Source organism: Tachypleus tridentatus, chromosome 8 (genome assembly GCF_004210375.1).
Source record: "Tachypleus tridentatus isolate NWPU-2018 chromosome 8, ASM421037v1, whole genome shotgun sequence".
Lineage (NCBI taxonomy): Eukaryota > Metazoa > Arthropoda > Merostomata > Xiphosura > Limulidae > Tachypleus > Tachypleus tridentatus.
In genome coordinates, this window is record NC_134832.1 from 114,938,244 (window position 1) to 114,965,837 (window position 27,594).

Below are 27,594 nucleotides of genomic sequence, written 5' to 3' on the forward strand. Positions count from 1 at the left end.
CAAACATTTTTCCTAAACAACACAGAGAGTTGAGTATGCTATATTGAAACGAATTTGGAGCATTGGAACGTGGTCACAGATCGTGTTGTGTCATCATGTCAGTTTTTATAAAGCTGCCTTGCTCGAAGTATAGCACTCCTTCCACCTGGTTTTCCACAACCCATCTAGTTTAATATGATGACAATTTGCCAGGGCCAGTTTCAATATTCTGATTGTCACAGCAAATCCTACATCCAGTAACTTGACCATTTTTGTCTTTCTATTGTAGTTTTGTTCTCCAGTTGGTTCACATAAGTGAAAATTGAATGGGAAGTGTGACCTCAAGCCTTGTCTTGAGGAACCGAAGCCCTTGGGGTCTTATCTTTAGATGGAGATCCTTTCTGATTATGTTGTGTACTGTTGTATTGCCTAGAGCATTGGAAGTTTTTGCCACTGTCCTTTGTGTTCAAGTACTGGTACTTGTTACAAGACGCCGTACTTTGCTTACCCTATATAGCTAGTATATATGACTTATTACAAATCTCTTCTAGATCCTGGTGCCCCATGCTAATTATATTTCTTTGTTTTAAGCCTTTAAACTAACATGAATATCTTCGTCTTGGAAATTCTAAATCCTCGATCTCAACAAATCTATGAACTATGACTGTGTGAATATTTTGCGTTGGAAAGATCCGTTACATACCTTTCCCGAAACAATACTTACAGAATGTCAAACAATGTCAAAACATAGTTCCATTGCAAATGTATATCGGCTGTGGTAATTAAGTGACTTGTAGATTTGCGTATTCAAATTCGTTTTAATATAATGTATTCAGTTATCTACAGTTTAAAGTATTTTTTTTAATTTTTGTCTAACGATTTTTAACCCTAAAATCGTGACTCGATCGTACAGAAATGGTCTTTGAACAAGAGAAAATCTGCTGCCCTACTTTCTCATACAAAAACTTTGTATATATTTAAGTTTCGATCTCTTACTTGGAAAAAAAGAATAAAATAAAATTTCCACATATTTTGGAGTTAATGTAAAGTCTTCCAAAACCAGGTTATTTTTGCTCTGAGCCTTTCTTTTGTCACCATGATTTACAATGTTTGAATGACTGTCAGTATGTTCATGACATCTAGGACACTTTTCACACATAGTTTAACATTAAATGTCCTTCAAATATTTATTAAAATTTTTCTTGGTTGAAGTCCAATCAATCTAATTCTATTGAATGATATAAGACAACAAGAAGACAAAGTATCTAATTCTTGCTGTTTCTGCTTTTCGGTTTTCTTGTCCTCTTTCGGTTGCATTCCAATCATTTTGGCCAATCCCACTTTCTGATCGCTTTAACAGAAACTCTCTTATGATTGAAAATGCAACTGAAACAAAGGATAAGTTAATTTTGGACATTCTCCCATTCCTTATTGACTAGTTTAACACTAACAACTTGTTAAATAAATAACTTACTTTTTTTTGTGGGAAATTCTCTTGATGATGAGAAACCCACTTGAAATAAAAATGTTTCTCAGAACGGCTGGTATGGGTATTAACGCTTTTACTAATAAAGCAGAAAACAACGTTTCGACCTTCCTAGATTACCTGAAGATGACCTAGGAAGGTCGAACTGTTGTTCTGCTTGTTTGGTAAAAGTGTTAATACCCACACCAGCAGTTATGATATACAGTGCGAAAAATTCACTATAAAGAGGTGTTTGAAAGCTCTAATAACCAAATAGTTACCCAGTGGATCAATAGTAAGTTTATTGACTTAAAATTAATTCGGAGTTCCATACGGTGTATATATATATATAATAAATAACTTATTCTTTAATGTTGCTCAAAAACAAACAATCTGATACTAAGTTATCGTTGGAAGGAGATTTTAGTTATTTTTTTATCGTTTCTGTATGATCGATTCCTTATTTATAATTTAATAAAAACTATCTATAAAACGAATTTCGCTTTCCATTACTGAAGAATTGTTTATCTGAACAAAGTATATTGTTCTTATCCTTAACTGTACAGAAGGAAATGATTCCAAATCACTCATTTCCTACAATAAAAGGATTGTAGATAAATATGTATTTTATTTTTATATAGAAATTCGTGCAAAATGTTTATAAAATGCTCCTGATGTGTTAAAGGTGATAGAAAAGAATAATCGACTTGAAATATTTTGTGTTCTTTTAAAGGCGGCCAGGCATGGCCAGGTAGTTAAGGCACTCAACTCGTAATCTGAGGGCCGCGGGTTCAAATCCCCGTCACACCAAACATGCTCGTCCTTTCAGTCGTGGGGGCATTATAATGTTTCAGCCAACCCCACTATTTGTTGGCAAAAGAGTAGCCCAAGTGTTCGCGGTGGGTGGTGATGACTAGCTGCCTTCTCTCTAGTCTTACACTGCTAAATTAGAAATGGCTAGCGCAGGTAGCCCTCCTGTAGCGTTGCGCGAAATTCAAACCAAACCAAACCAATCTTCTAAAGGCGACTGAAAAAAAGCAAACTCTTAACAAATGTGTTAACAGCAGTCCTACCGTTCTGTTTTACTCTATAAAAACTGCTATAAACTGTAATGAACTTTTATTTTCAAATAAACGTATAGTTTTAGATCACATCTTTTCAAGAAATTAGAAATTAAATCTCACTAGTCAGGATCTGTAAAATCGTTATATATAAAATGACGCCAAACTGCAAGTTTGGTTATTTACTTAAACAAATTGAAGCCGTCATGTAAAAACTCGCACAATGCTGAAATCTGAAACTAACTAGGCCTAAAAATTTAACATTTCTTCTGACTTGTAATATTGTTCTCACATGTCTCTCGTTCAAGCAAGGTACATATCTAAAAATAATAATAATAAACCATTTTTACATATCTCTGATTTTAAATTCATAACGAAGTAAATATAGTAAACCAGACAAAAATATGAGCAGTCAGTCGGGAATTTTCTGATATAAAAAGTAAGTAAACTAACCTATTTGAGTGACTGACCAAACTGAGGGTTAAATTAGAAACGCAGCGATCCCCAAATAAGTAAATAAATGCAGACTAGAGTGCATTCAGGACAAACAATTAAATATCCTTCAATGTGTTCGCTAGAAAATATCTTCAAAAACTATTTATTATTCGTTGGAAAACACTAACTGATGAGTAAATTATTTATACAGCTAGTCATTAAGTGTTCTATTTTAAAGCATTTTTAAACACAGTAGTATATAGTTCATAGTTTTAAACACAGTAGTATGTAGTTCATAGTTTTAAACACAGTAGTATATAGTTCATAGTTTTAATCACAGTAGTATATAGTTCATAGTTTCAAACACAGTAGTATATAGTTCATAGTTTTAAACAGAGTAGTATATAGTTCATAGTTTTAAACACAGTAGTATATAGTTCATAGTTTTAAACACAGTAGTATATAGTTCATAGTTTTAAACACAGTAGTATATAGTTCATAATTTTAAACACAGTAGTATGTAGTTCATAGTTTTAAACACAGTAGTATATAGTTCATAATTTTAAACACAGTAGTATGTAGTTCGTAGTTTTAAACACAGTAGTATATAGTTCATAGTTTTAAACACAGTAGTATGTAGTTCATAGTTTTAAACACAGTAGTATATAGTTCATAGTTTTAAACACAGTAGTATGTAGTTCATAGTTTTAAACACAGTAGTATATAGTTCATAGTTTTAATCACAGTAGTATATAGTTCATAGTTTCAAACACAGTAGTATATAGTTCATAGTTTTAAACACAGTAGTATGTAGTTCATAGTTTTAAACACAGTAGTATATAGTTCATAGTTTTAAACACAGTAGTATGTAGTTCATAGTTTTAAACACAGTAGTATATAGTTCATAGTTTTAAACACAGTAGTATGTAGTTCATAGTTTTAAACACAGTAGTATATAGTTCATAGTTTTAAACACAGTAGTATGTAGTTCATAGTTTCAAACACAGTAGTATATAGTTCATAGTTTTAAACACAGTAGTATATAGTTCATAGTTTTAATCACAGTAGTATATAGTTCATAGTTTCAAACACAGTAGTATATAGTTCATAGTTTTAAACACAGTAGTATATAGTTCATAGTTTCAAACACAGTAGTATATAGTTCATAGTTTCAAACACAGTAGTATATAGTTCATAGTTTTAATCACAATAGTATATAGTTCATAGTTTCAAACACAGTAGTATATAGTTCATAGTTTCAAACACAGTAGTATATAGTTCATAGTTTTAAACACAGTAGTATATAGTTCATAGTTTCAAACACAGTAGTATATAGTTCATAGTTTTAATCACAATAGTATATAGTTCATAGTTTTAAACACAGTAGTATATAGTTCATAGTTTCAAACACAGTAGTATATAGTTCATAGTTTTAATCACAGTAGTATATAGTTCATAGTTTCAAACACAGTAGTATATAGTTCATAGTTTTAAACAGAGTAGTATATAGTTCATAGTTTTAAACACAGTAGTATATAGTTCATAGTTTTAAACACAGTAGTATATAGTTCATAGTTTTAAACACAGTAGTATATAGTTCATAATTTTAAACACAGTAGTATGTAGTTCATAGTTTTAAACACAGTAGTATATAGTTCATAATTTTAAACACAGTAGTATGTAGTTCATAGTTTTAAACACAGTAGTATATAGTTCATAGTTTTAAACACAGTAGTATGTAGTTCATAGTTTTAAACACAGTAGTATATAGTTCATAGTTTTAAACACAGTAGTATATAGTTCATAGTTTTAAACACAGTAGTATGTAGTTCATAGTTTTAAACACAGTAGTATATAGTTCATAGTTTTAAACACAGTAGTATATAGTTCATAGTTTTAATCACAGTAGTATATAGTTCATAGTTTCAAACACAGTAGTATATAGTTCATAGTTTTAATCACAATAGTATATAGTTCATAGTTTCAAACACAGTAGTATATAGTTCATAGTTTCAAACACAGTAGTATATAGTTCATAGTTTTAAATACAGTAGTATATAGTTCATAGTTTTAATCACAGTAGTATATAGTTCATAGTTTGAAACACAGTAGTATATAGTTCATAGTTTTAAATACAGTAGTATATAGTTCATAGTTTTAATCACAGTAGTATATAGTTCATAGTTTGAAACACAGTAGTATATAGTTCATAGTTTTAAATACAGTAGTATATAGTTCATAGTTTTATAATTTTCAAGATGTTGAAGTAACTTAAGTGCCTGTTTTTCATTTATTTTTTATTTTTAAAGAGGAAAAAATCCAGTTGATTTTTTGTTTCTGTTGAAAAATATACAATGATATAAATTTGTTTTATTGTTGTTTTATTGGGTTTTTTTAATTTTAGAAAGCAAAAGAAGATTTGAGGAGAAGAAGAAGCAAATCTCAGTTTTTTGGAGTGATCCAAGAAATCCAGAACGTGTAAGCTTTAACGATAAATTAACATCCAAACTTTTAGTTGGAAATAATACAATTAAAAAACGTTTTAACTGAAGATATAATTATAGAGAAGCGTACGGAAATTCATCCACATATCAAATCTGTTAATTATTCAATTGTGTTTTGGAAATTTGTTCCACTGTATTGTATCTGGTTACGGGTTTTTACTTTTTTAAAGTCATGTAAGATATATACTTTTTAAGTGTACCAAGGTAAGTATTATTATGAATTATTATACAAAGGTTGAGTGCGTTATAAGAAAAATATTTTGGAGTCTCACTACATCATTAAAATCCATAATAACACATCCAGACATGTTCTATCTGGCCACTGTGCATCTTGACAATAGATATGCAATTTAGTTTCCATTGCAAAATACCCCACATTAGGATGTCATCCTGGCTTTCCATAACTTGTACGTCGTACAATCGCAATTCTCCAACTGTTTGAGCTATGTAATTTTTTTTAAACGGAATATATAGTGGAAGCAGTTTATGTCGCTTTTTCAAAAAGAGATCCTTCTCCATAATTTTCTATTCTGTTTCCCGAGACGTATGTACGGCTTTTGCGATTGACTTTTATGTTTTGGATTCTTGTATATTACCATTTGCTTATAATGATTAATGTATGACTTAATCCATATTTATTTGTTTTCTGATTCTGTCAAACACAACGGATACCTCAATATCCAAATTCTAAATCCTCAAACTGAACACATCTTTATGTTTTACTTCGGAATGGATCGTTACACACTCTTCCAAAAAACAATTAATTAAATAATGTCAACATGTAGTTATGATACATTCCATTTAACCGAGGGTTTATGTCAGCTGTGGCTGGCTAATTTCCACAATTAAAATCAGTTTCAGGTAACGCACTCCTCGTTCTGTAGTGTACTGTGACATGAAATATAAACTCGCACTAGTTTTAAGTAAAACCATCTGATGAGTTGACCGATATTAAATGATATTTAGTTTTTCTTAAAAGGATAGTAATGTATCTTATATCTATTTAATCCTTCTTTAGAAAACGTTCTACACCTTCTGCTTGACCCTTATCCTTCCCTTCCTCTCAAAAAAACACGAATAGTTCAGTAAAGTTAGTGTGGATTGGTTTGTTTTGAATTTCGCGCAAAGCTACTCGAGGGCCATCTGCGCTATCCGTCCCTAATTTATCAGTGAAACACTAGAAGGAAGGCAGCTAGTCATCACTACCCATCACCAACTCTTGGGCTTCTCTTTTAGCAACGAATAGTGGGATTGGCTATGACATTATAACGCCCTCATGGCTGAAGGGGCGAACCTGTTTGGTGTGACGGGGATTCGAAACCGCGACCCTCGAATTAGAGTCGAATGCTTTAATCACCTGGCCATGTCGGGCGATGTTAGTGTGTGTCTTGGTTGGTAGTTATTGATTTTGTTTTGTGTTTTACCCTATGATTCTAGAAAAAAATATTTATTAGCATTTTCACAAGTTGAGTAGAACGTAGCCAAAGTTCTAAAACCTGAGACCCAGACTTCTACAAACACAACTTCAAACTTTTAACTCAATGTATAACCTTGACAACAATGAATCAAGAAAGAGAACGAGAAAGGAAAACTAAGTTGATATGTTTGTCTTCCTAATAATCCCGCACTTGCAGACTCTCTGATTAATTATAACTTGCCAAGATTCAAGTAATATCCCATCTAAAACTTTAGGTCTTTTACATTCTTTATTAGTCTTCAGATATATTTTATTTCACGTTTTTATTTGGTGCCGGGTGACGAGCTTTCAGTTTAACGTGGGGCGATTACTAACTGTTAAAAAAAACAGTTAATGAACTTAATTTCGTAAGCTGAATATTAAATTATAATAAGGCCCTGTAGTCATAATTTTCGTATTATTTTGTTACTATTTCATTAAAATAATGAATATCGAAGAAAAAAAAAGTTAAGACAGACGTTGGTCAGCTATTTGACACATGAATTTTTCATCAGTTGAGATTTATGTCTATTATTTATGTAGTGACAAAGTGAGCAGGTTTACTACAACCGTACAGGTACATTTTCAAAAACCATGTCATATGTCGGTAGAAATATGTGTTTTGTTATAGCAAAGCCACATCAAGCTAAGTGCTGAGTCCACCTAGGAGACTTGAACCCTCTGATTTTAGCGGTGTAAATCCATAGAATTACCGTTGTACCAGCAGGGGACCGGTAGAAATATAACAATGCAATGTACTAGCATGGTCTAAAGGGCGTCCATATCTCGTCTATGAAGAAATTAAAACAGAAGTTTGCTCAAGTTAAGGTAACCAAGTGAAAAGAAACAGCACAATATCGAATTATACCGTACTAGGCCTTTCTGGAGTCTAGAAAAAGAAAATTCGCTTTGTTTTTTTTTTTATCCATCAGATTTTAAATTTAAAAGCAGAAACAAACAGTAATATGAGATGAATGTCATAGGGATTAAATGTTATCATTTTGTTTGTTCATTAATAAGTATAAAGCTACATCATGGTCTATTTGTGCTACACGCACCACATTTATCGAAATCTGATTTTTAACGTTGTAAGTCTACAAACGTACTGCTGAGACACTGGGGCCTTTATGATTGTCATTAAAATCAGTTAAAATTATTACAGAATATACACACAAAGCATGAACTATCATAATTACCTATTTTTCGTGTTAACTCATTGCATTTTCACAGTATGTCTTAATATATGATACAAGTGACATATTACTTATAGTCACTAGAAATTTAAATTGGGGGGGCGAAATAAATCTTATGAACAAAAATATATTTTTATTTCAGAAAAAATGTTTTTCATTTGTTCAAATGTTGTTGTTTTTTGGTATTTTTTCCAATGTCATAATCGAGAAAACATTATTTGTAACATCTAACGACGTTTAAGATGATCGTAACAAAGTGATAAAACCTGAAGTCCTTCATTGAGGATTGGTCCCGGCATGGCCTGGTGGTTAAGGCGTTCGACTCGTAATTTGAGGGTTGCGGGTTCGAATCCCCGTCGCACCAAACATGCTCGCCTTTCAGCCGTGGATGTGTTATAATGTGACGGTCAATCCCACTATTCGTTGGTAAAAGAGTAGCCCAAGAGTTGGCGGTGAGTGATGATGACTAGCTGCCTTCCCTCTAGTCTTACACTGCAAAATTAAGGACAGCTAGTGTAGACAGCCCTCGTGTTGTATTGCGCGAAATTCAGAAACCCAACCAATCAACGAAGATATCAGATAAATTTAGTTTCATAACTTTCTTACAGCTTATAATGTGCACATTTGTTGTCACCCTTATAACCACATTTGCTTTTGCTTACCTGACTCAGAACTATTATGCATATTGAAATACTACTAACGGTGAATGGGGGTTTAGATAAAATAAAAGTCGTTCAAAATATGCTAAGCGTCAAGATAAAGATGCACGAGAACTAATACAAGTGTTTGTTTTCGTAACATTTTTTACAAACATTCTCCACGTTTCTTTTCTTTAATTCTATTCATTGCTCTTCAGTAATTTTCAAGTCTTGTATTTCTTTCTCTAACCTTTACTTGTACTGAACACAACGGATTGGTTAAATTGTTTGTTTGTTTAAATTTTGAGTAAAGATACTCAAGTGCTATCTGTGCTAGCCCTCTCTAATTTAGCAGTGTAAGACTAGAGGGAAGGCAGCTAGTCATCACCACCCACCGCCAACTGTTGGGCTACTCTTTTACCAGCGAGTAGTAGAATTGATCGTCACATTATAATACCCCCACGGCTGAAAGGGCGAGCATATTTGGTGTGACGGGGATTCGAACCCGGGACACTGAGATTACGAGTCGAACGCTTTAACCCACCTGGCCATGCCGGGCCGATTGGTTAAAATACCTTTCTAAGCTTTATTCTCACTATTGTGGTTCTCTCTCCACACAGAGTCCACCAAGAACAAGAACTACGAATGTTAACCTCAGCAGGTAACCTTGCCACCTCAAGAACAAAGAACATACCCAGAGGTTTAAAATCTCTCGATGAATATCTTCTTCATCACAGAAAGGAAGTTGTGAGAGCACAGGCATTTTCAAATCTACGTAAAAAAGCATTATCTCAAGACAGCAGTACTACAATGGGTCATACTATTCCTCAACAAGAACGATTGTTGATGGGTCCAAGGAGGTTAACACATTCACTTCCTTCTGTGTCTGTTCCACAGCCATCAGACAACAATATAATGTCTTCCAGTTCTTCGGGAACTTCTACTTCTACATTTCCTCCCCTGCCTCATCTCAATGATCATGTCTTTAGTTTTAGCCTCAATGACCTTTCATCAGTCGGTTCTAGGGGTTCCCAACAAAGAAAAGTAGCAGACAGATGCAGTAGAATATCTTGTTCTTTCTCTGATCTTAGAACTTTGAAGAGTAAACAGAGGCTAAATGACTTAGATGCTTCAGATCTGACAAATCATCATACCTACAGGAACTTAAATTTGAATATTTCTAGTACTCGAAAGCATAGACCCCCTCTTTTACTCCAGTATTCCATAGATGACGACCAACTTAGTTCTATGCCCAAGGATGAAATTATACGCAGATGGCGAACCACAGAGCGGCAGATGTTAAACAGACTTAGAGACGTCCTTAAACAGAAAGCAGAGTTAGAAGAAAAACTTTCACTTCTTCAGAAGACTCTTTTACGACCACCATGAAGAAAGGAATCACATGATTGGTGAAACGTTTCCGTTAAAAAGCACTTGATTGGGCTAAATAGGATATGATGGTCATCTGTTCAGTACAGTTTTTGACAGTTTTAACCTGAAGTCAAAAGCAATGATTATCTAAGGTAGTCCTCTGAAATACATGTTTCGGATAGGCCATATAGATTATAAATTTATTGGAACTTGAAATGCTATCATTGAGGACCAAAGTAGATATACTTTCATAGTAAATAATTTGGTACATTTGCCGAGGAGACTTCCTATTTACTAATGTTATAATGTCTAGAGAATTAATTTTCTTTTGGGTTTAGTTTTTTTCAAAGAAAGAGTAAATTTAAGTGTATCTGCTTAGGTTCTATTTAAACATATATTCAATTTAGTCCTTATAGGAGGAAAATTGACAGAGGAGTTTTCAAATTATTAGGCAATCTTTAATATCAAAATCACTTTTTTTGTCATAGTTTGATTTTTCAACGATTAGATTTCAATACCGGTAGGTTTTAATTGTGTTAAGCAATTGAAAATTGAAAGTAACTGAATTACAACTTGGTGTAACCTAGTGTTATAAGCGTAGAAAGGCTTTCATTTGTTTTTGTTTTTTCAATGTGCATTTATCTTATGAATCTAAAGAATCATAAGAAAAATTTTTAGAACAGTATAAAAATGACACTTATTTGCTATATGGTAACAAATTAAAGATGTTTCAAAGTGTAACAAAAATTCACAAATTTCTACAATACCATTGAAATTCGATTTTTCTTTCTCTATTGTTGTTTAACATTTTAATTGTTTGTTGTTGAAAGAAAAGTTACACAAAAATCTATCTATGCTTTGCCTACCCCGTGTATCGAAGATTAAATTCCAGCTTTATAAGCCACCAGACCTATAATTAATCCAACAGGAGATGATATACAATTTGTTAATCATTAATGAGGCGTTATTAAAATATCTCTAGGCTCAAAATTATTCGCAGTTGTGCCGAAACTGGTACAAATTACCATAAAAAGTTAATCTTCATTACAAAATGCTCTTTCTAACATTTATTATTCTTATCTTCACTTTAAATGAAATATAGGTTATTTTTAATGTCCTCAAAAAGTTAAAAATATTTTTAAATATGACACACCGATATATATATGTATTTATAATTAACAATAAAGGCAAGATTAAAATTTTGAAAATAATTATAAAAAATTAAGATTTTTTCAACAAGCTCCAAAATTAGAAATCTTAAAAACGACAAATATTCTTTATATATATATTTAAAAAAAGTCTCTCAATAGACTTTTGGTAACAGCGTTTGAAATATTTAAAATTGTCGAAGGCAAGATCAGGTATTACCTTTCATCTCATCTATTTGTATAATATTTGTAGACAGCTTTTACTGCATTGTATCGTATTGGAATGTTCGAAGAAAACTTTTTTTCCTTTTAGTTATTTACCACATATTTGATAAGTTACGTCTAAACGCAATTTTAGGCTTAGTGTCGATTTATATAAAAGGTTTTAGGTTGTGGTTAGTATCTGTATAAGTAGATAAATATTGTTTTAACATTAACTACCTGCTAGCTTCTCTTTAACCCTAGATAATCAAACACTAGAAAGACGATGAAACTGTTTAGAAATGTTTGATGATAAATTTTGAGGGATCAATGTGTTTAAACACTCAGTATGACAATGTTCTGGTATAAACTATGCACTTATAAGACAAGAATGCAATTTAAATAAGCAAGCCAAATGTTCCCTTACGTTAGGGTTACGTGGCTACTGCCTTGTCGCTCCTTATTCTATTGTTTCATTCTTATTTAGCTAGCATTATCTTAATACACATTACTTTATATGTGGCCTAGATACCATAACAAAGTTAGACACGGAAATATAATTGCTTAATAAAGAGTTATTATCTACCTTCTGTATTTAATTTAATTCATTAAAACTAGCGTCCTCTATTGATTATATTGGAAGTTTTACATTCGCTATTTCGTGTGATATTAACAACTTCTTATTTAAAAACAAGTAACTATTTACATCATAATCTAGAAAGGTTACCTTTTTTTTTCAAAGTTCGATAAACTTAATATTTCATTAAATTTGTTCCTTACAATTATTGTTTTGATTAATGTAACTTAACCCTAAATAATAGTATTCTTCAAGATAAATAAAAAATCTCAGAATTTGGATCATAAAATATAAGCAAGTAATTTGAATAACCTTCAATATATAACGAAGTATCAAAAAGCAGATTATTTTAAACTTCTCATAAAATGGTATTTTAGAAGCTTTAGAAGTTTCATTCTAACCATCAACTGTTTCTCTTTCTAGAAGTGGCTGAGCACCATTCTTTAAATTTAAGCTGTCTTCTTGTCGTTACTTCAAGAAACTTTTAATATGTAGTTCCACATGGACTTCCTTCAAACTATAAGTACCAAACCACGTACATCATTTTTTTATATAATAGAAACTCCATATATTAATAGTTTAATAATAAATTATTAATAAGAGTTTATATATATATATAATTTTCAGTCATAGGCTCAAGTAATAATAGTAAATAGTAGATGTTACGAGTAGTAAAATTATAAATTATTTTCACTTTGCTTTTAAAAACTGTATGCAGTTAACTATGAATTTGAAATGAAAAACTAAATTTTAACTCGTTTATGTTTGAAACCAATGATAAAACCTTAAGCTAGCATACAAACCTTTATAAAGCCCTATAGATCATAAAGTTAATTAATAGGTTGCACTATAAAAAATTAACTGAAATTCAAATTATATTTATATAAGGCAACTGCAACAGTGACTTAAGTTCTTTATTTGGATCGATGCAAAACCCCAAGTAATCGTTTACTTTTTATTGTAAGACCGTTAATAATTATTTGGAGTTCGAATAAATAAAACAGATTTCATCTTGAAATTTGTTGAAAACTAGTGACAAAAACGAGTTCAAATAAGGAAGGTGACCAATGCTGGACTAAGGTAATGCTGGACCCCAAACAGCAATCAGATCACGTGATCCATTGATGAGTTTGCGCCCTAGTAATAATTTTCAGTCAAACTCAAATGAAGTAAAAAACAAACAAACCTATTTTAAGGGGCTAACGATTTTTATAGTAATTTAGATTAGCACATGGTCCCAAGTTGTCAATAAAAATATAAATAACTTTAAAACACTGTTGCTGAATATACTTGAATATAGATGGCAGCACGTTATATTTTAAAACAAAAGCGTGAATTTGAAAAACCATAGTTCATTTGAGGTATCAAAAATTGTGTGAAAACATTCTTTCTTTCAAATTCCAAACTTTCTTTTGAAGCCACTAGCTTCACACTAGTGAAGTGCTAGAAAATGAGGTACCTTAAAAACTTCTTTTATTGTTCAAACATCTTCAGGAAGTGACTAAAACACAGATATGATTACACACTTTGTGCGATAGGAAATACTTTATTTTCAAACATAACTCACAAAACTACACGCGATCATTTTCATAACTATTTTAATTACTTGACTTCAAACTTCGCGCTCTTGGATATAAAATATACGTAATTGGTCCTGGAAAACGAAGAAGTATGGCTTTTTTTTTTTGCTTTTTTTAATCCACCTGTTCACATACTTTGGTTTGATAATTTGAGTCTGACCAGCCATAACATTTACTTCCAGAATATATCAACAGTCATAGTTTAACATCTTAGTTTAGGTGCACGCGAAACTAGTATAAAGGTAAAGCTAAAAACTGTACATATAACCAAGTATGACAATTTTCTCTTATTTCTTAAACACATACGCATGGATACACTCAAGTACAGGGTGGACGTAGATTTAACTTTTTGCTTAAAGTTAATGAAGAACTAACTACCAAAAAAACAAATTCTAGGTCTTCAACACCAGGTACAAGGATTATTAATGTCTCATGAACCGACTGACATGTAAGCAGTTTGTGACACTTATCTCGTATGTACACAGAAAACAATAAGAACATAAATGACAACTTTCCAACTCTTTATTATTAGATATTGTTAGTTGCGAGAACATACTTCCACGACAGCCTTCCAACAAAACATTTATTTGTTTGTAATTAAGCACAAAGCTACACAAATGGCTCTTTTTGCTCTAACAACAAAAGTATCGAAACCCGGTTTCTAGCGTTGGACGTCCGCAGACATATCGCTGTGCCACTTAATGGGGGCGCATTCCTCTTTGCACAAGACCCTTTCATCCCCCTGGACTTTGATTACTTCACTGTTGTGTCAAACTAGAAGTTTTTAAGAATTCAACTAATACTACAAAGATAGTTTGATTGTATTTAGAATTACTAACAACTCGCCCGGCATGGCCAGGTGGGTTAAGGCGTTCGACTCCTAATCTGAGGTTCGCGGGTTCGAATCCCGCTCGCACCAAACATGCTTCGCCCTTTCAGCCGTGGGGGCGTTATAAAGTTACGGTCAATCCCACTATTCGTTGGTAAAAGAGTAGCCCAAGAGTTGGCGGTGGGTGGTGATGACAAGCGCCTTCCCTCTAGTCTTACACTGCTAAATTAGGGACGGCTAGCACAGATAGCCCTCGAGTAGCTTTGTATGAAATTCCAAAACCAACTAACTAACTAACAACTATTCGTTCCACCCCTTCAGCATATACAAAATAGACTCTCCACTTCCAGTGTCTTTGTTTTTTAAATCTTCACCTTTAACTTACTGTTTTCTGTTTGTTTTAATGAACAGTTTCTTTACTCGTAGTTAGGCACAAAACTACACAGGGGGCTGTCACTGCTGCGTCTACCACAGGTATCTAAACCAATTTTCTAGCGTTATAAGTCCACAAACTTGCTGCTGTGCCACTAGCAAGCTTTATGATGAGAACCGAAGTTGTTTAACAATGATGTTTTAAGAGTTTATTCATATGGTACCATTACATAGACCGAAAAAAAAACAACTAGAAAAGTTGTGAAATTTAATTCAGTGTTAGGTTTGACATATTTTGTAATAATAAACAAGTGTTAATTGTCTTAACATGGATTTGTACACAACATGATTGCAAGGAGTAAGTAAATTAAGTCTTCACAAATGCTATGATATTGCAATATGTAACAATGTTTTGTTGCTTATGAGTAAAACGTCAGTGAAAATAGCTTGTTGTTGCTATATGAAGCATTGTATAATATTAATTTTCTCAAGGGCATAACACTAATTCTTTATCTCCATCGTTTAGCATTACTGTTATTATTAATTCTAAAAGTAAAGAATATTTGCCCTGAAAAACAATTGACTTTTGTCCTGCCATTTGTTGCTATAAATGTACCCAATACTCGGTTTAGTACATAAATACAACACAAGTATCTGCTATTTTCTTATTATGGTGTTTTTATCGCAAAGGTACATAATGGGTTATCTGTGCCTTGTTCTGAACGGGGGTTTGAACCCGGTATTTTATCGCATTGTAAGTCCGTAAATTCATCGTTGACACACCGACTTCTTGTTGTTTTTGGTTTTAGCACAAAGCCAAGTAATGGGCTATCAGTCTTTGTCTACCACAAGAATCGAACCGTGTGTTTTAGTACTATAAGTCCGCAAACATATCGCACATCCCTCGATAAGCCAGGGCAAGCAGTTAGAACGTTTGCGTTACCTAATTAAAGCGTGCAAGAACATAATATTTTTATAATATGGTTTGTTGTTAAGTACAAAGCTACACAGTGGGCCTGCTGTGCTCTGCTCATAGCACGTGGCAAACCACAATTTTAAATTTAATTCCTCATACTTCCCGTTAGGACACCGCGAAACTTTTAAAATTGAAAATCACTTCTTGTATTCTTCACTGTAAATCTCTACTATAATTGATATAGATCTTTGCTTGTACTGTCCAGTTTTGGTAAAAACTTTAACAAGTTATTATTTGTCCAGTTTACTCTTTTATCGATTGATGTAACAAACTTTAGACATCTTATCGCCGACGTCTTCTACGGTCGTTAATCAAACTGTTTAAAGAAAGCAAAAACCTCAGGCGTACAGAACACCCAGAAGTGTATATATAACACAATGTTTATTTCGTGATAATAAATTTCACTCCTGACAACATAGTGCACTTGGGGATACATTCGTAGATTTAACTAATCTGATTTTAACGTCACAACAAAATGGCGTTATAAAAATAAAATTTTGAGATAAAGTAGAATCTTTCTTTTCTTCTCGTATGCTTCAGTGAAGTTGGGCAATTAGAAAAAAATAAAATTTGCAGCTGTAGATCAGATTTCTCGTTTATGTTATATCATTATTTGTACCAAAATTAAAAGAAACAGGCAAATAATCTAATATTAGTTTATCCAACACTGATTTTTTTTTTAAATGACATCTTGGATCGATTTTGATCTCAATTGTAAATGAGCACTACCACTGTCGTCCGCTGGACTGTGAAACATTTTAAGTCACGGCCCATTTAATATTTTATAAACGAACCTCTTTTTGTCATAATATATGTATTTGTCTTGGTTTATTTACAAAGATTCTCCGTTTTCTTAAATTTATAAATGAAAACGATGGCATTACTCTCAACAACCATTTCAATATATTAGCTTTCTTAAAGTAAAAGTCTAGTAGGGATAAATCTACACACGTAGGACCATCTTTAGCTCTTAGACAGATTTGTATTGTTTTAAACTTTGTCATTACCTACAACCACTGCTATAAGCTCGTGCTACTACTGATGTTTCCATACGTAAACTGTTACCAAGCCAGATCTATTCCTCTTGGAAGATCTACAATAGACTGCAAATAACCGGAAGTGAGAAGCGTATGGAAACGTAAGACAAGGCACAGACAAACATAGAGACAACTTCCGGTAACGAGTACATTGTGGTTGTGACTGCCAAATCCTTCTCTCGGTCTTTTTTTTATGGCCAGAGTAAGCCAAAATCTAGAAAGTTGAAAGATTTAGACAGATTAACTCTTAAACGTTCGACACTTTTCCATCTTGACCAGTTACATACGAAGTAATAAATGGAGATGATGACGTAACAGGTTTTGAATGTTGTACCCCGAGCTTAGATTGCAGATATCCTGGCAAACAATCTCTCCCGGAGCTGAAGCCATGTTTAGAATTGAGACCGACTCTGTGTGGAGGTTGCACACTGTTTAGGCCTGGCACATTACCAAGATTACTGCTTAAATTGGTAGAACCTGTGTTGTTACTCGGGCCTGTGCTACTGTGTTGACTCCCATTGTGAGTACTGGCTGAATGGGCTAGGCTAAGTGTCCGAGCATGCATTGCCTGCCACGAACACAACCGTCCGTGGAGCTCACGAAAGGATGGTCTACGTGTAGGAATCTCGTGCCAACACTCTACCATCATAGCGTACATATGTGGTGGACAAAGTTCTGGACAGGGTAGGATCTGTCTTGAGCGAATCATATCGATTACTTCTTGATTATTGTAACCATAGTAAGGTTGAAGACCAAAACTGAACACCTCCCACATCACAACTCCAAAGGACCACACATCACACTCAGTGGAAAACTTTCCATAGAGGATGGATTCCGGAGACATCCATCGTATAGGAAGTAATGACTTTGACTGAATTCGGTAATAATCAGAAGAATAGATGTCTCGAAAACGGCCAAAATCTGAAATTTTGACTGTTAGACTTTCGTCAATAAGACAATTGCGAGTGGCTAAATCCCGGTGAACATAATGATGTCCGGACAGGAACTCCATCCCACACGCCACTTGGCGCATAATGTTAAATAAGTCGGGAAGTTCCAAAATTTGTTGGGTATTTTCCTCTCCGCTTTCAGAAGGGTCAACGTGGGGAGAACGTGCGATCAAATATTCTCGCAAATCACTTCCAGACATGTATTCAGTCAACAGACATAGTGGCTCTTCTTGGAAACAGACTCCCACTAAACAAACAATATTGGGATGGTGAAGTCCTGATATTGTTTCGGCGTCTTGCCAGAAGTCCTGCCGCATTTTAAAACTTTCATTTTCTTTAAGAGTCTTAATAGTCACAGCAGTAGAAGATCCAGGGCCATGAACCCCTAACAGTTCGCCTCTGTAGACCTTCCCAAAAGCTCCTTCTCCTAATTGTTGGAGAAAACGAACAGAACTCAATGGAATCTCTGGAACTTTTAGCTTAGGCTTTGGCAGCAACGCGTTCATTTCCACCCTTTGGTTAGAGTCTAATTGACTCATAGGCCGAGTCCCAGCCACCACATTCGAGAGCTTCTTAGGTGTCTGAGGAGGCTTGGAACGTCTTTTCATACACCATACTCCAACGGTTAAGCCTAATAATACCACAATTGCTATTGTGGGTAGCAAGATGTATAACCATGTGTAATCAACTGGAAAAAAGAAAAACAATAAGATGATACAAGCGAATGAAAACAGAAAATATTGAAACATTGTAATATATATTGATAGAAACAATTATTTTCACAATGTATAGCAAAAAATAATTTAATTATAAATGTTACTTAAAATATCACTGAAGTCAAAGTAACAAAACAGTTATTTAGCACCATTAATTGGATTATGGTTTACAGTTTATAATTAAATTAATTAAGTGACTGATAAAGAGAATAAAATGCATTTTTTATAAATGTGAGCATATTATTGCTTCCCTCCGAACAAGATAAAATGTTTATTTATGGATGTTGCACCGTTATATGTATTACACTGACACGTTTTCCAACTTAAATTTGTCAAAACACACATGGAATTATGATATTCACGATAAAAGTGAGAAATAATGCTACAATATCTAGAAACATCAAGAATCATTTTGCATTTATGATTTCAAAATAGTTATACCAAGTATAGTGTTTTTAAAAGTTAAACAAAGTGGGAGAAATAAAAAAATAGATTTACTTTTCACTGCTGCACTTTAAAACTTTCCTTTTCTTTAAGATACATAACAGTAGGTCACATGACAGTTTTACAGGTTATTTAGTTATTCAAATATAACTATCTTTCATTTACTGAAGTAATTTTATAAAGGCGCTTAAGAAAAGTATCTTCTTACGCCGAAATCAGTTACTTTTATAGCTTTTACTGAAAGATAAGGTTTTGTTTTGAATTTCGCGCAAAACTACTCGAGGGCTATCTTCGCTATCCGTCCCTAATTTAAAAGTGTAAGAGTAGAAGGAAAGCAGCTAGTTATCTTCACCTACCGCGAATTCTTGAGCTACTCTTTTACCAAAGAAAAGTGGGATTGAACGAAACATTACAACGCCATAACGGCTGAGAGAGCGAGCATGTTTGGTGTGACAGGGATTCGAACCCGCGACTTTCGGATTACAAGCCGAGTCCCTTAACTATCTATCCATGCCGGGCCAATAAGTAAAGTATATCGTAACGCTTGATATTAGATTTCTAGCTAGATCTTCTTTGATTTGCACTCTTAACATTTTTTTTCTCCCATCTTTGTATAATTCGTTTTGAACACTTTTGTTTTTAAATCTAGCTACGCACTAAGAATGGAATTATGTAGATTTAAAACCAAAAGTTAAGTTCTTTGAGGGAAGATAAAACATATTTCACTCAACAATATTATTTGATGTTATCTTTAACTAAATATCAACTGTCAAAGTACTATTACTATTAGCACTATTCGTCAACAAAATTAGGCCGGCATGGTCAGGTGGTTAAGGCACTCGACTCGTAATTTGAGGGTCACGAGTTCGAATCCCAGTCACACCAAACATGCTCGCCCTTTCAGTCGTTTAATGTTACGATCAATCCCACTATTCGATAGTAAAAGAATAGCGCAAGAGGAGGCGGTAGGTGGTGATGACTAGCTGCCTTCCATCTAGTCTCACACTGCTAAATAATAGGGACGTCTAGCGCAGGTAGCCCTCGTGTAGCTTTGCGCAAATTTAAAAGTAACCGAACCAATCAACAAAATTTGTATTTAATAACCACTTCCAATATAAAGAATTCATAAAAAGTGAGTATAATTTGCCAGTTTAACAAGCAAAATTATTTCACTGTAGTAAATAAATGGGAGAACGAGGTTTAAATTACTTGTCTACTGTTCATTCTAATGCCAAGAGATAACATTAAAGTCTTTGTCCACAATCTCTGTCTGGACATTTTATGCAGCTGGAGAAAGTGGCACTATTCATAGTCGCTGAAAATTGATACCGAGGGTTAAAGGTAAACACTTACCTGCTGGGTGAAACATTCTACTTTTATTGTTCTGAGCCACATAAACTAATAAATCGTTTAATATTTCTTAGCATTTAAAATAAATTGCGGAAACAAAATATTTTAAACACAGTGATTATCCACGGTCTGCTGATGAATTTTGGTCCGGAGGGAAATTACATTAACCGCAAAAGCACAAATTTTACTTCGAAAACAACAGAAAACAAGTTTAGACACTAAGAAAAAAGGAAGGTATTATACACAGAATTAAGCCAAAATTCAGTTGTTAATATTCACTATGCGTAGGCTCTCCAGTGGCTCAACGGTATGTCTGCGGACTTACAACGCTAAAAACCGGGTTTCGATACCCGTGGTGGGCAGAGCATAGGTAGCCCATTATGTTGCTTTGTGCTTAATTCAAAACAACAGTGTGAGCGGACAAAATGAAAACCAAGCTAATAATATGAATAATATCCTCAATTAGTTCAGTATCGGTAGGAAGAATTAGTACAAGTATTTCATGTTGGCCTGGCATGGCCAGGTTGCTAAGGTACTCGATTCGTAGTTTGAGGGTCGAGACCTCGAATCCCCGTCACACCAAACATGCTCGCCCTTTCAGCTGTTGGGGCGTTATAATGTGACAGTTATTCCCACTATTTATTGGTAAAAGTGTAGCGCAAGGGTTGGCGGTGGGTGGTGATGAATAGCTACCTTCCCTCTAGTCTTACACTGCTAAATTAGGAACGGCTAACGCAGATAGCCATCGTGTAGCTTTGCGCGAAATTAAAAAATAAACCAATTGTTTGTGTTTGTTCGTAATATTATTAGTTTGAAAAAAAGAACCGAGTTAAAAGTTATTGATTTAAAGATAAAAAAGATATTTTAAGAATGCTGTATTCAAGCAACTTCAACTTGTATTGAGCTACTCATTAATAGAATAGTATCATTAAAACGCCTTGTGTTTATTTCCCAGTTGGCGTCCATCACAGCAGTGCTTGCGCTAAGTATTTCTCTTCAGCTCCCCCCCCCCTTGAAAAGAAAAGTACGTAGACCAATTATTTACATATTACGACTAGTGATGTCTGCAGCTGAACATATTTTCAAAGAAAATTCTCACCACTAATCTCACACTACAACCTCATTAAAACCCTTTTTCCGATATCGGAAAATTAGTTTCTCGGGGGGGGGGTTGGCGTTAGTTATTAATTAAGACTATAGAAACAGGAACTTCAGCTGCCATCCCTCGTGCTTCGCCTTCTTCATTATGAATAAAGCCAAGATTAACTAAGGTATCGATGTCGGCACACTAAAAACCACACTTTCCATAAGGATGTTCTCCAGTTCTAAGCTTAGTGATGTCATGATAGCCTGATGTAACCGCCTTTAAGTATTCTAGGTAGAATGAGAAAGTTAGTTAGAAACACAAACATGCTTCTAATTGATTGACTATTATAAACACGTTGTTCAAATTTTAGTTCATGTATTAGAGTTTGAAATGTTTCCTTTATTGTGTATTTGTTAAATTTTATTTGTAGTTAAGCGCAAAGTTAAATAATGGGCTATCTATGTTCTGCCCGCAATGAGTATTGAAACCCGATTTCTAGCGTTTTAAGTTTGCAGATATATCGCTGTTCTGCTAGTGGCCTCCTTTACTGAGTTTTAGCTTCTTAAAGTTGACTCTTGGCTATTTTACAGGTTATTTAGTTATTCAAATATATCAGTTCTCATGTTTCATTTTCTTAATTAATTTTATCCAGGTGCTTAAGGAAAGTAATTTGATGTAAAAACAAAACTAAAGAAGTAAGCAACAAACAATAATGAACAACTACTAATAAAAACTAATATCTTATATATTAAGGACTTGTTCATATTACAGACCAAGATGACGTTCTGTGGTCTTTCACGCGTTCTGTACCACACGAAACCGATCAAACATTTCATAAAATAATTTTGAGGTTGTTTTGCAACTTATTTAAGTACTTTCACGAGAAGTTAACATTTCACGAATTTTCCGCAAGTACAATGTTGTCAATTTTATAAGCACCTACGTAACTGAAATATACTGCTTTTAACAAATAAATTAATGCTTTTCTCTTTTATAAAAAATGTCACCGAATGAACGGAAAATATTTGAGTATTAAGCTGGAAAATTTCTCGTGGTTTTAACTCACTTAAAAGAATCACGTACACACTTCTCAAGCATTCTCTTACGCCGACATCAGTTACTTTAAGGCTTTCACTGCAACGTTTATAGGTGAAGAACTCTTCAAGTGCCAAGTTCATTTTTAGACTGGCAATAAAAAATAAAACAAGAAAAGACACATGTTTTAATATTTCATTACTCGTGTGAAACGTGAAACCGGTTCCCTTTGAAAAGTTTCATGACGGCGCAATTCATAATAGTGCAAAATTCCAAACTCAAATTGCGATGCTTTAAAGGGGGTCATTTATTCATATACCAGCGGTAGTGAAGGAACTAAGAATTCGTTCGCAGCTGTGTGTGTGTGTGTAGATATTTATTTTTAGGTTTAGTCCAAAATTCTTAGCGATCACTTAAGTGCCCACGACACTTGAGTGAAGAAAATACTATTATATTAAGAAATCATAAAGTTCACGTGATAACCAACCACAATTGGATTAAGTAGTTCTTAATACGATCATATTAAGAGCTCCTAAAGACCACATGATTGCTAACCACACTTGTTTTATGAAGTTTCTTTACATTAACTCCTACAAGGTACACATTAATCTTCAATTTGAATAAGTAAAATTACGTCCATCAAAAACTCTTACGAGGCTACGTAAGCACCTACCACATCTGGTTTAGGCAAGTATGGTACGTCTTAACCTAGCAACCACATGAACATTTTGTGTTCGTTACTTAAGGCTCATCTCCGAAAATTCCTAGACTCTATTAACCATAATCATTTGTATCAGCAAATTTAGGTCATGAACTCAATGACCGTAAGACTTGGATTAAATACGTAAAACTGCTTTAAAATCATCAAGAAGACACGTGAGTACCTACCACATTTAGGTATATCACATAGTTCTCGATGGGTTTGCGATTCTTTTGTAAAACACCAAGGTTGGCTTTCTGTACTCCCGGGATTTCGGCAAAAATTATGACCACCGGTTAATTCTGGGTATTCAGAGGACTGGTAATAAACTTGCTGACTCCAGTGTTGACATGTGAGTCCAGAGGCGGTGTAAGACACTGTTCCTCTGTAGTCATCACCGGTTCCAATAAAGCAAGTGTGTTCTGAAATAAACAATAATGCTTATTGTAGGCACCTATCCTAGGTAAAAGAAAATATCTTTTTAAGAAATTGGTTGTGTTCTTTTTTTCCAATTAAGCTTGTTATAAAACTTTTCAAACATGGTTTCAACATAAAAAACAAAACAAAGCCCCTTATTGTTTATGATTATTTTAAATGTGTTCTTTTCCTTGACAGTGGTTATTTGCATATGACATCGATATTACAGTTTCATTTTCCAAAATTGAAGCAATTACAAAATTAAAAATCTATTATCTCAATTTCTTAAATACACGAGTAAGTCCAAATAATACGTTTTCAGGTTTTTTTGTTCAGACAAGAAAGTAATCCTACGAAGAGTCGGTTGAATTTCAATTCATACGTTAATTTCTTTGAGAATATATTAAAACTAAAACGATAAATTGTTCTATATATCAGTGATGTCGAGAAACCCACTTGTTGAGAAATTTATATGCAAAAACGGCTCGTTTGGGTTGAAATACAATGTGATAACTGCAACGACTTCTATATTGGAGAAACAAGTAGAAAAATGGAAACCAGATTCAAAGAACATAAAAAGTCACCTTCACACGTTTTCGAACACTGCAAGTCAAATAAACACAACATAACCATAGAAAACACTCAAATACTAAATAAAGAAACAAACATAAACAAACGCAAAATTAAAGAAGCCTTACTTATACAACAACTTAAACCCAAAATAAACCAATATAAAGGAACGCCTTTATACCTATATTAATATAAATAAAATTATATATTCAAACATCTAATACCGCCCTCTACATTTCGACACACAGTTACACAACCCCTTTCAAACATGTGGTCAGCTTCCGGTCAGTTACCTCTTTCTTTGTGAACCTGACGATGACCGAAGAAGGTCGAAACGTTGTTCGCTCTTCTATGTAAGATATTTTCTCAACCCAAACGAGCCGTTTTTGCATATAAATGTTCTATATATGTTTCAACTCAAGCCCTTTATTGGATGGTCCGTAAATGTAATGATACAAGACGAGCAGAGTGAATAATTAATAAAGAAAATCGAAAGTATGTCAGAAGAGTGAATAAAGTTAAATCAAAGTTTGAAACTAATGAAAGAATAGTTACTTAGCATTGGTTCCCTATAAACAGGTAAAACTGGTGTTACAACACCATTAAACAGTTGTAACCACCGATTTAAAAAAATGAAATAAGTTCAAAAGGATTTTGATAGTTTCATGTGTACGTGAGCCTAAAATCTGGCAAATATGTTTTTTACAGTGCATTTCTCTCGCTGATGAGTCAGACTAACCGCCAGTGGCACAGCGGTATGTCTGCGGACTTACAACACTAGAAACCAGGTTTCGATCGAGCCATGGTTGGCAAAGCACAGATAGCCCATTGTATAGATTTGTGCAAACAAAACAAACGAGTCAGACTAATTTATTTCAACGTTGAATAGTAACTTTATAACTAAAACAATAAGATATTCACAATTCCAAATCGATACATTCTAATTAAACCCTCATTTTCTATTGAAATCATTTAACGTTAGTTTTTTTTACCATTTACTATCTAAAATGTAAATAACCAGTCATTCAGTCTACGTCATAAAATAACATTTGGTGGATGTGGACTTGCATATTCACAATTAATGGTATTTCACTTCAAAGTAGCATATGGTCACTAAGAACAGAAGTCACAGCATAACACTGACTTGCATGCTTAAAATCATGATGTCTGAAAAGCTCCGAGCTATTTTTGACCATCCATTCTGCTGTAAGATCAGATATTAGGGTTTAGTTTGGTTTGAATTTTGCAAAAAGCTACATGAAGGCCATCTGCACTAACCATCATTAATTTAACTGTGATAACTTAGAGGGAATTCAGCTCGTCAACACCATCCACCGACAACTCTTGGGTTACTCTTACCAACGTCACTTTACAACAACCACAGGGCTGAAAAGACGAGCATTCTTGGTGTGACGGATATTCGAGCCCGTGTCCCTTAGATTGCGAGTCGAGCACCCTTACCACCAGTTCTTACACAAGAACTAATGTGACGTATCTTCCAAGAACATCTCATACACGCTCAATTGAAATGAAGTCAGATGATCGTAAACGCCTCTCCATTCTGTCAGTATTTTCTTCAAGATATGTGCTGACTGGTTTAGCACAATGCAGACGAGCGTATCACGAACTGCTCTATAATATGGTATTTCTGAAAGTCGCAAGATGTGGTCCAGGTAATTGATATCATTTACAAGACGCAGAAGTATGGTGTGTTTGTCACCACAATACACCCACTGTTATATGCGACACATTTTTGTGCAAGTAGATCCATTTCCAGATTTTCTCGAGACGAACGTAAACCTGTTGCCAAGCTGCAAGGAGAAGCGTAATAGAGTTACTGGTGAGTTATGATCAGCTGGACGCGTTCTTCGCAATGTTTCAGGCGAGATGTTTGGCTGTTTTGTATCTTACTAAGAGCGAAATACGTATTGCTTGGCATCCGGAATGCAAATCAGCTTTATTAAGTCTGTTTCTAACCATATGTACACTGGCATGGCGTTCACTTGCGGCTGCAAACATCATTCAATTTTGAAGCCTGTACACTACGATTAGACAAACTACAATAAACAGGTAGCGATCGTCGACTTGTACTGTGGAATAAGGTTCACCTTATTCATTTGTTGGAATAACGATATCATTCGTTAAGAAGCAGTTTCACATTCTGCTAATGACTCGTGGAGCCAATTTGCAACAGCCTGCTTGGCTAGCTATCTTCAATTTCTATGATGGCTTTTCACATGAATAAAATACCTATGAAGTCTATCCATGATCCATGAATAATTTGTAGCGCCTTACACTCTGTAATTCATTTCAAAGTGACGTCCTTGACGTAATTTTGTATACAACCAGTGTGTAACGTGTAGAATGAAACACCAATCATTTACATCTCAGGTCGTATTGTGCTTTATTTTAATAATCATGATATAAGGATGGTACCGATATTATTTATAACAATGGTTTTACCTATTGTAGCTATAATATTTAATATTCTGCTTATGTTTTAATTGTTTTGAGCAGCGTATCGTCAAGACATTATTTACATAGATAATACATGTATCCGTGATGGTTTATTTAAATGAATGAGTTAAACTCAATAAAATCAACTAATTTAAATAAACTCTAGAAAAATTAGAATTTCTAATAAGCTTAAGTTTCTCATATAGACACACTTATACACATACGAACATACTGGGCCCCGAGTACTCGACTCTTAATCCGAGGGTTGCGGTTTCGAATCCCCGTCAAACATATCCCACTATTTGTTGGTAAAAGAGTAGTCCAAGAGTTGGCGGTGGGTGGTGATGACTAGCTGCCTTTCCTCTAGTCTTACATTGCTAAATTAGGGACGGCTAGCGCAGATAGCCCTTGTATAGCTTTGCGCAAAATTCAAAACAAACCAAACGAACATATTGACTCTATTTTCCTCATGCGACCACGTCTAATTTTGGTTTCAAATATATATTTATACGCTTGGGTTTCACGTTATTTCTAGTCTTTTTCCTTTATTATACGCACACGAGCTATACGAGTTATAGTTTCATCTGACAATGACGATAAAAATTCGCCAAAGAAAACATTTCTCCATCTTCGAAACTATGTTTAGCATAGAAACGTACTGGTGAATATGCTAAAATTACCTTTACCGAGGAAGAAGCGCGACAAACATTTTTAGTTCTTTCTACAATCGTAAGCATACATTGCGCAGTTGTGCACGTTTACATCTTGAAGCTTACTTACTTTTAACGAACTCATTGATGCTGCTTTAGGAAGTGTTGCACTAATGACGTAATACACAAAACATTAATGAGAACTTCAACTTAGAGCTGCTGCATCTTTGCAACCAAGTCACGCAATCCGATGAAAGTATTTTAATCACACAAGGAAATTATTTCCATTACACGGCAAAGAATGTTCACACTGCGACACACACGCAGGACGTTCACACTGCCATTTAATTCATTCGTTTCTCTACCAGCTTTTTCCGTTTCATTCTTTGTTATTCA

At 34.0% G+C, this 27,594-nt stretch overlaps 2 protein-coding genes across 5 annotated transcripts in view; one reads left to right on the forward strand and one right to left on the reverse strand.

Moving 5' to 3' along the window:
* Positions 1–16,453, forward strand: part of LOC143223250 (glutamate receptor ionotropic, NMDA 3A-like) — a 208,691-nt gene extending 192,238 nt beyond the window's left edge. Inside the window, exons 8-9 of the mRNA XM_076450952.1 lie at positions 5,345–5,418; positions 9,352–16,453. Of these exons, the coding sequence (XP_076307067.1) occupies positions 5,345–5,418; positions 9,352–10,120 (843 nt within the window). The 3' untranslated portion in view covers positions 10,121–16,453. The remainder of the gene's footprint in view (positions 1–5,344; positions 5,419–9,351) is intronic.
* The window catches only part of LOC143223251 (inactive tyrosine-protein kinase transmembrane receptor ROR1-like), a 162,370-nt gene continuing 148,330 nt past the window's right edge, over positions 13,555–27,594 (reverse strand). For all 4 annotated transcript variants that reach the window (XM_076450953.1, XM_076450956.1, XM_076450954.1 and 1 more), the window contains 2 exons: positions 23,293–23,526; positions 13,555–18,460 (listed from right to left, as the gene is read on the reverse strand). In XM_076450953.1, coding sequence (XP_076307068.1) covers positions 17,070–18,460; positions 23,293–23,526 — 1,625 coding nt within the window. In that variant the 3' untranslated portion in view covers positions 13,555–17,069. The remainder of the gene's footprint in view (positions 18,461–23,292; positions 23,527–27,594) is intronic.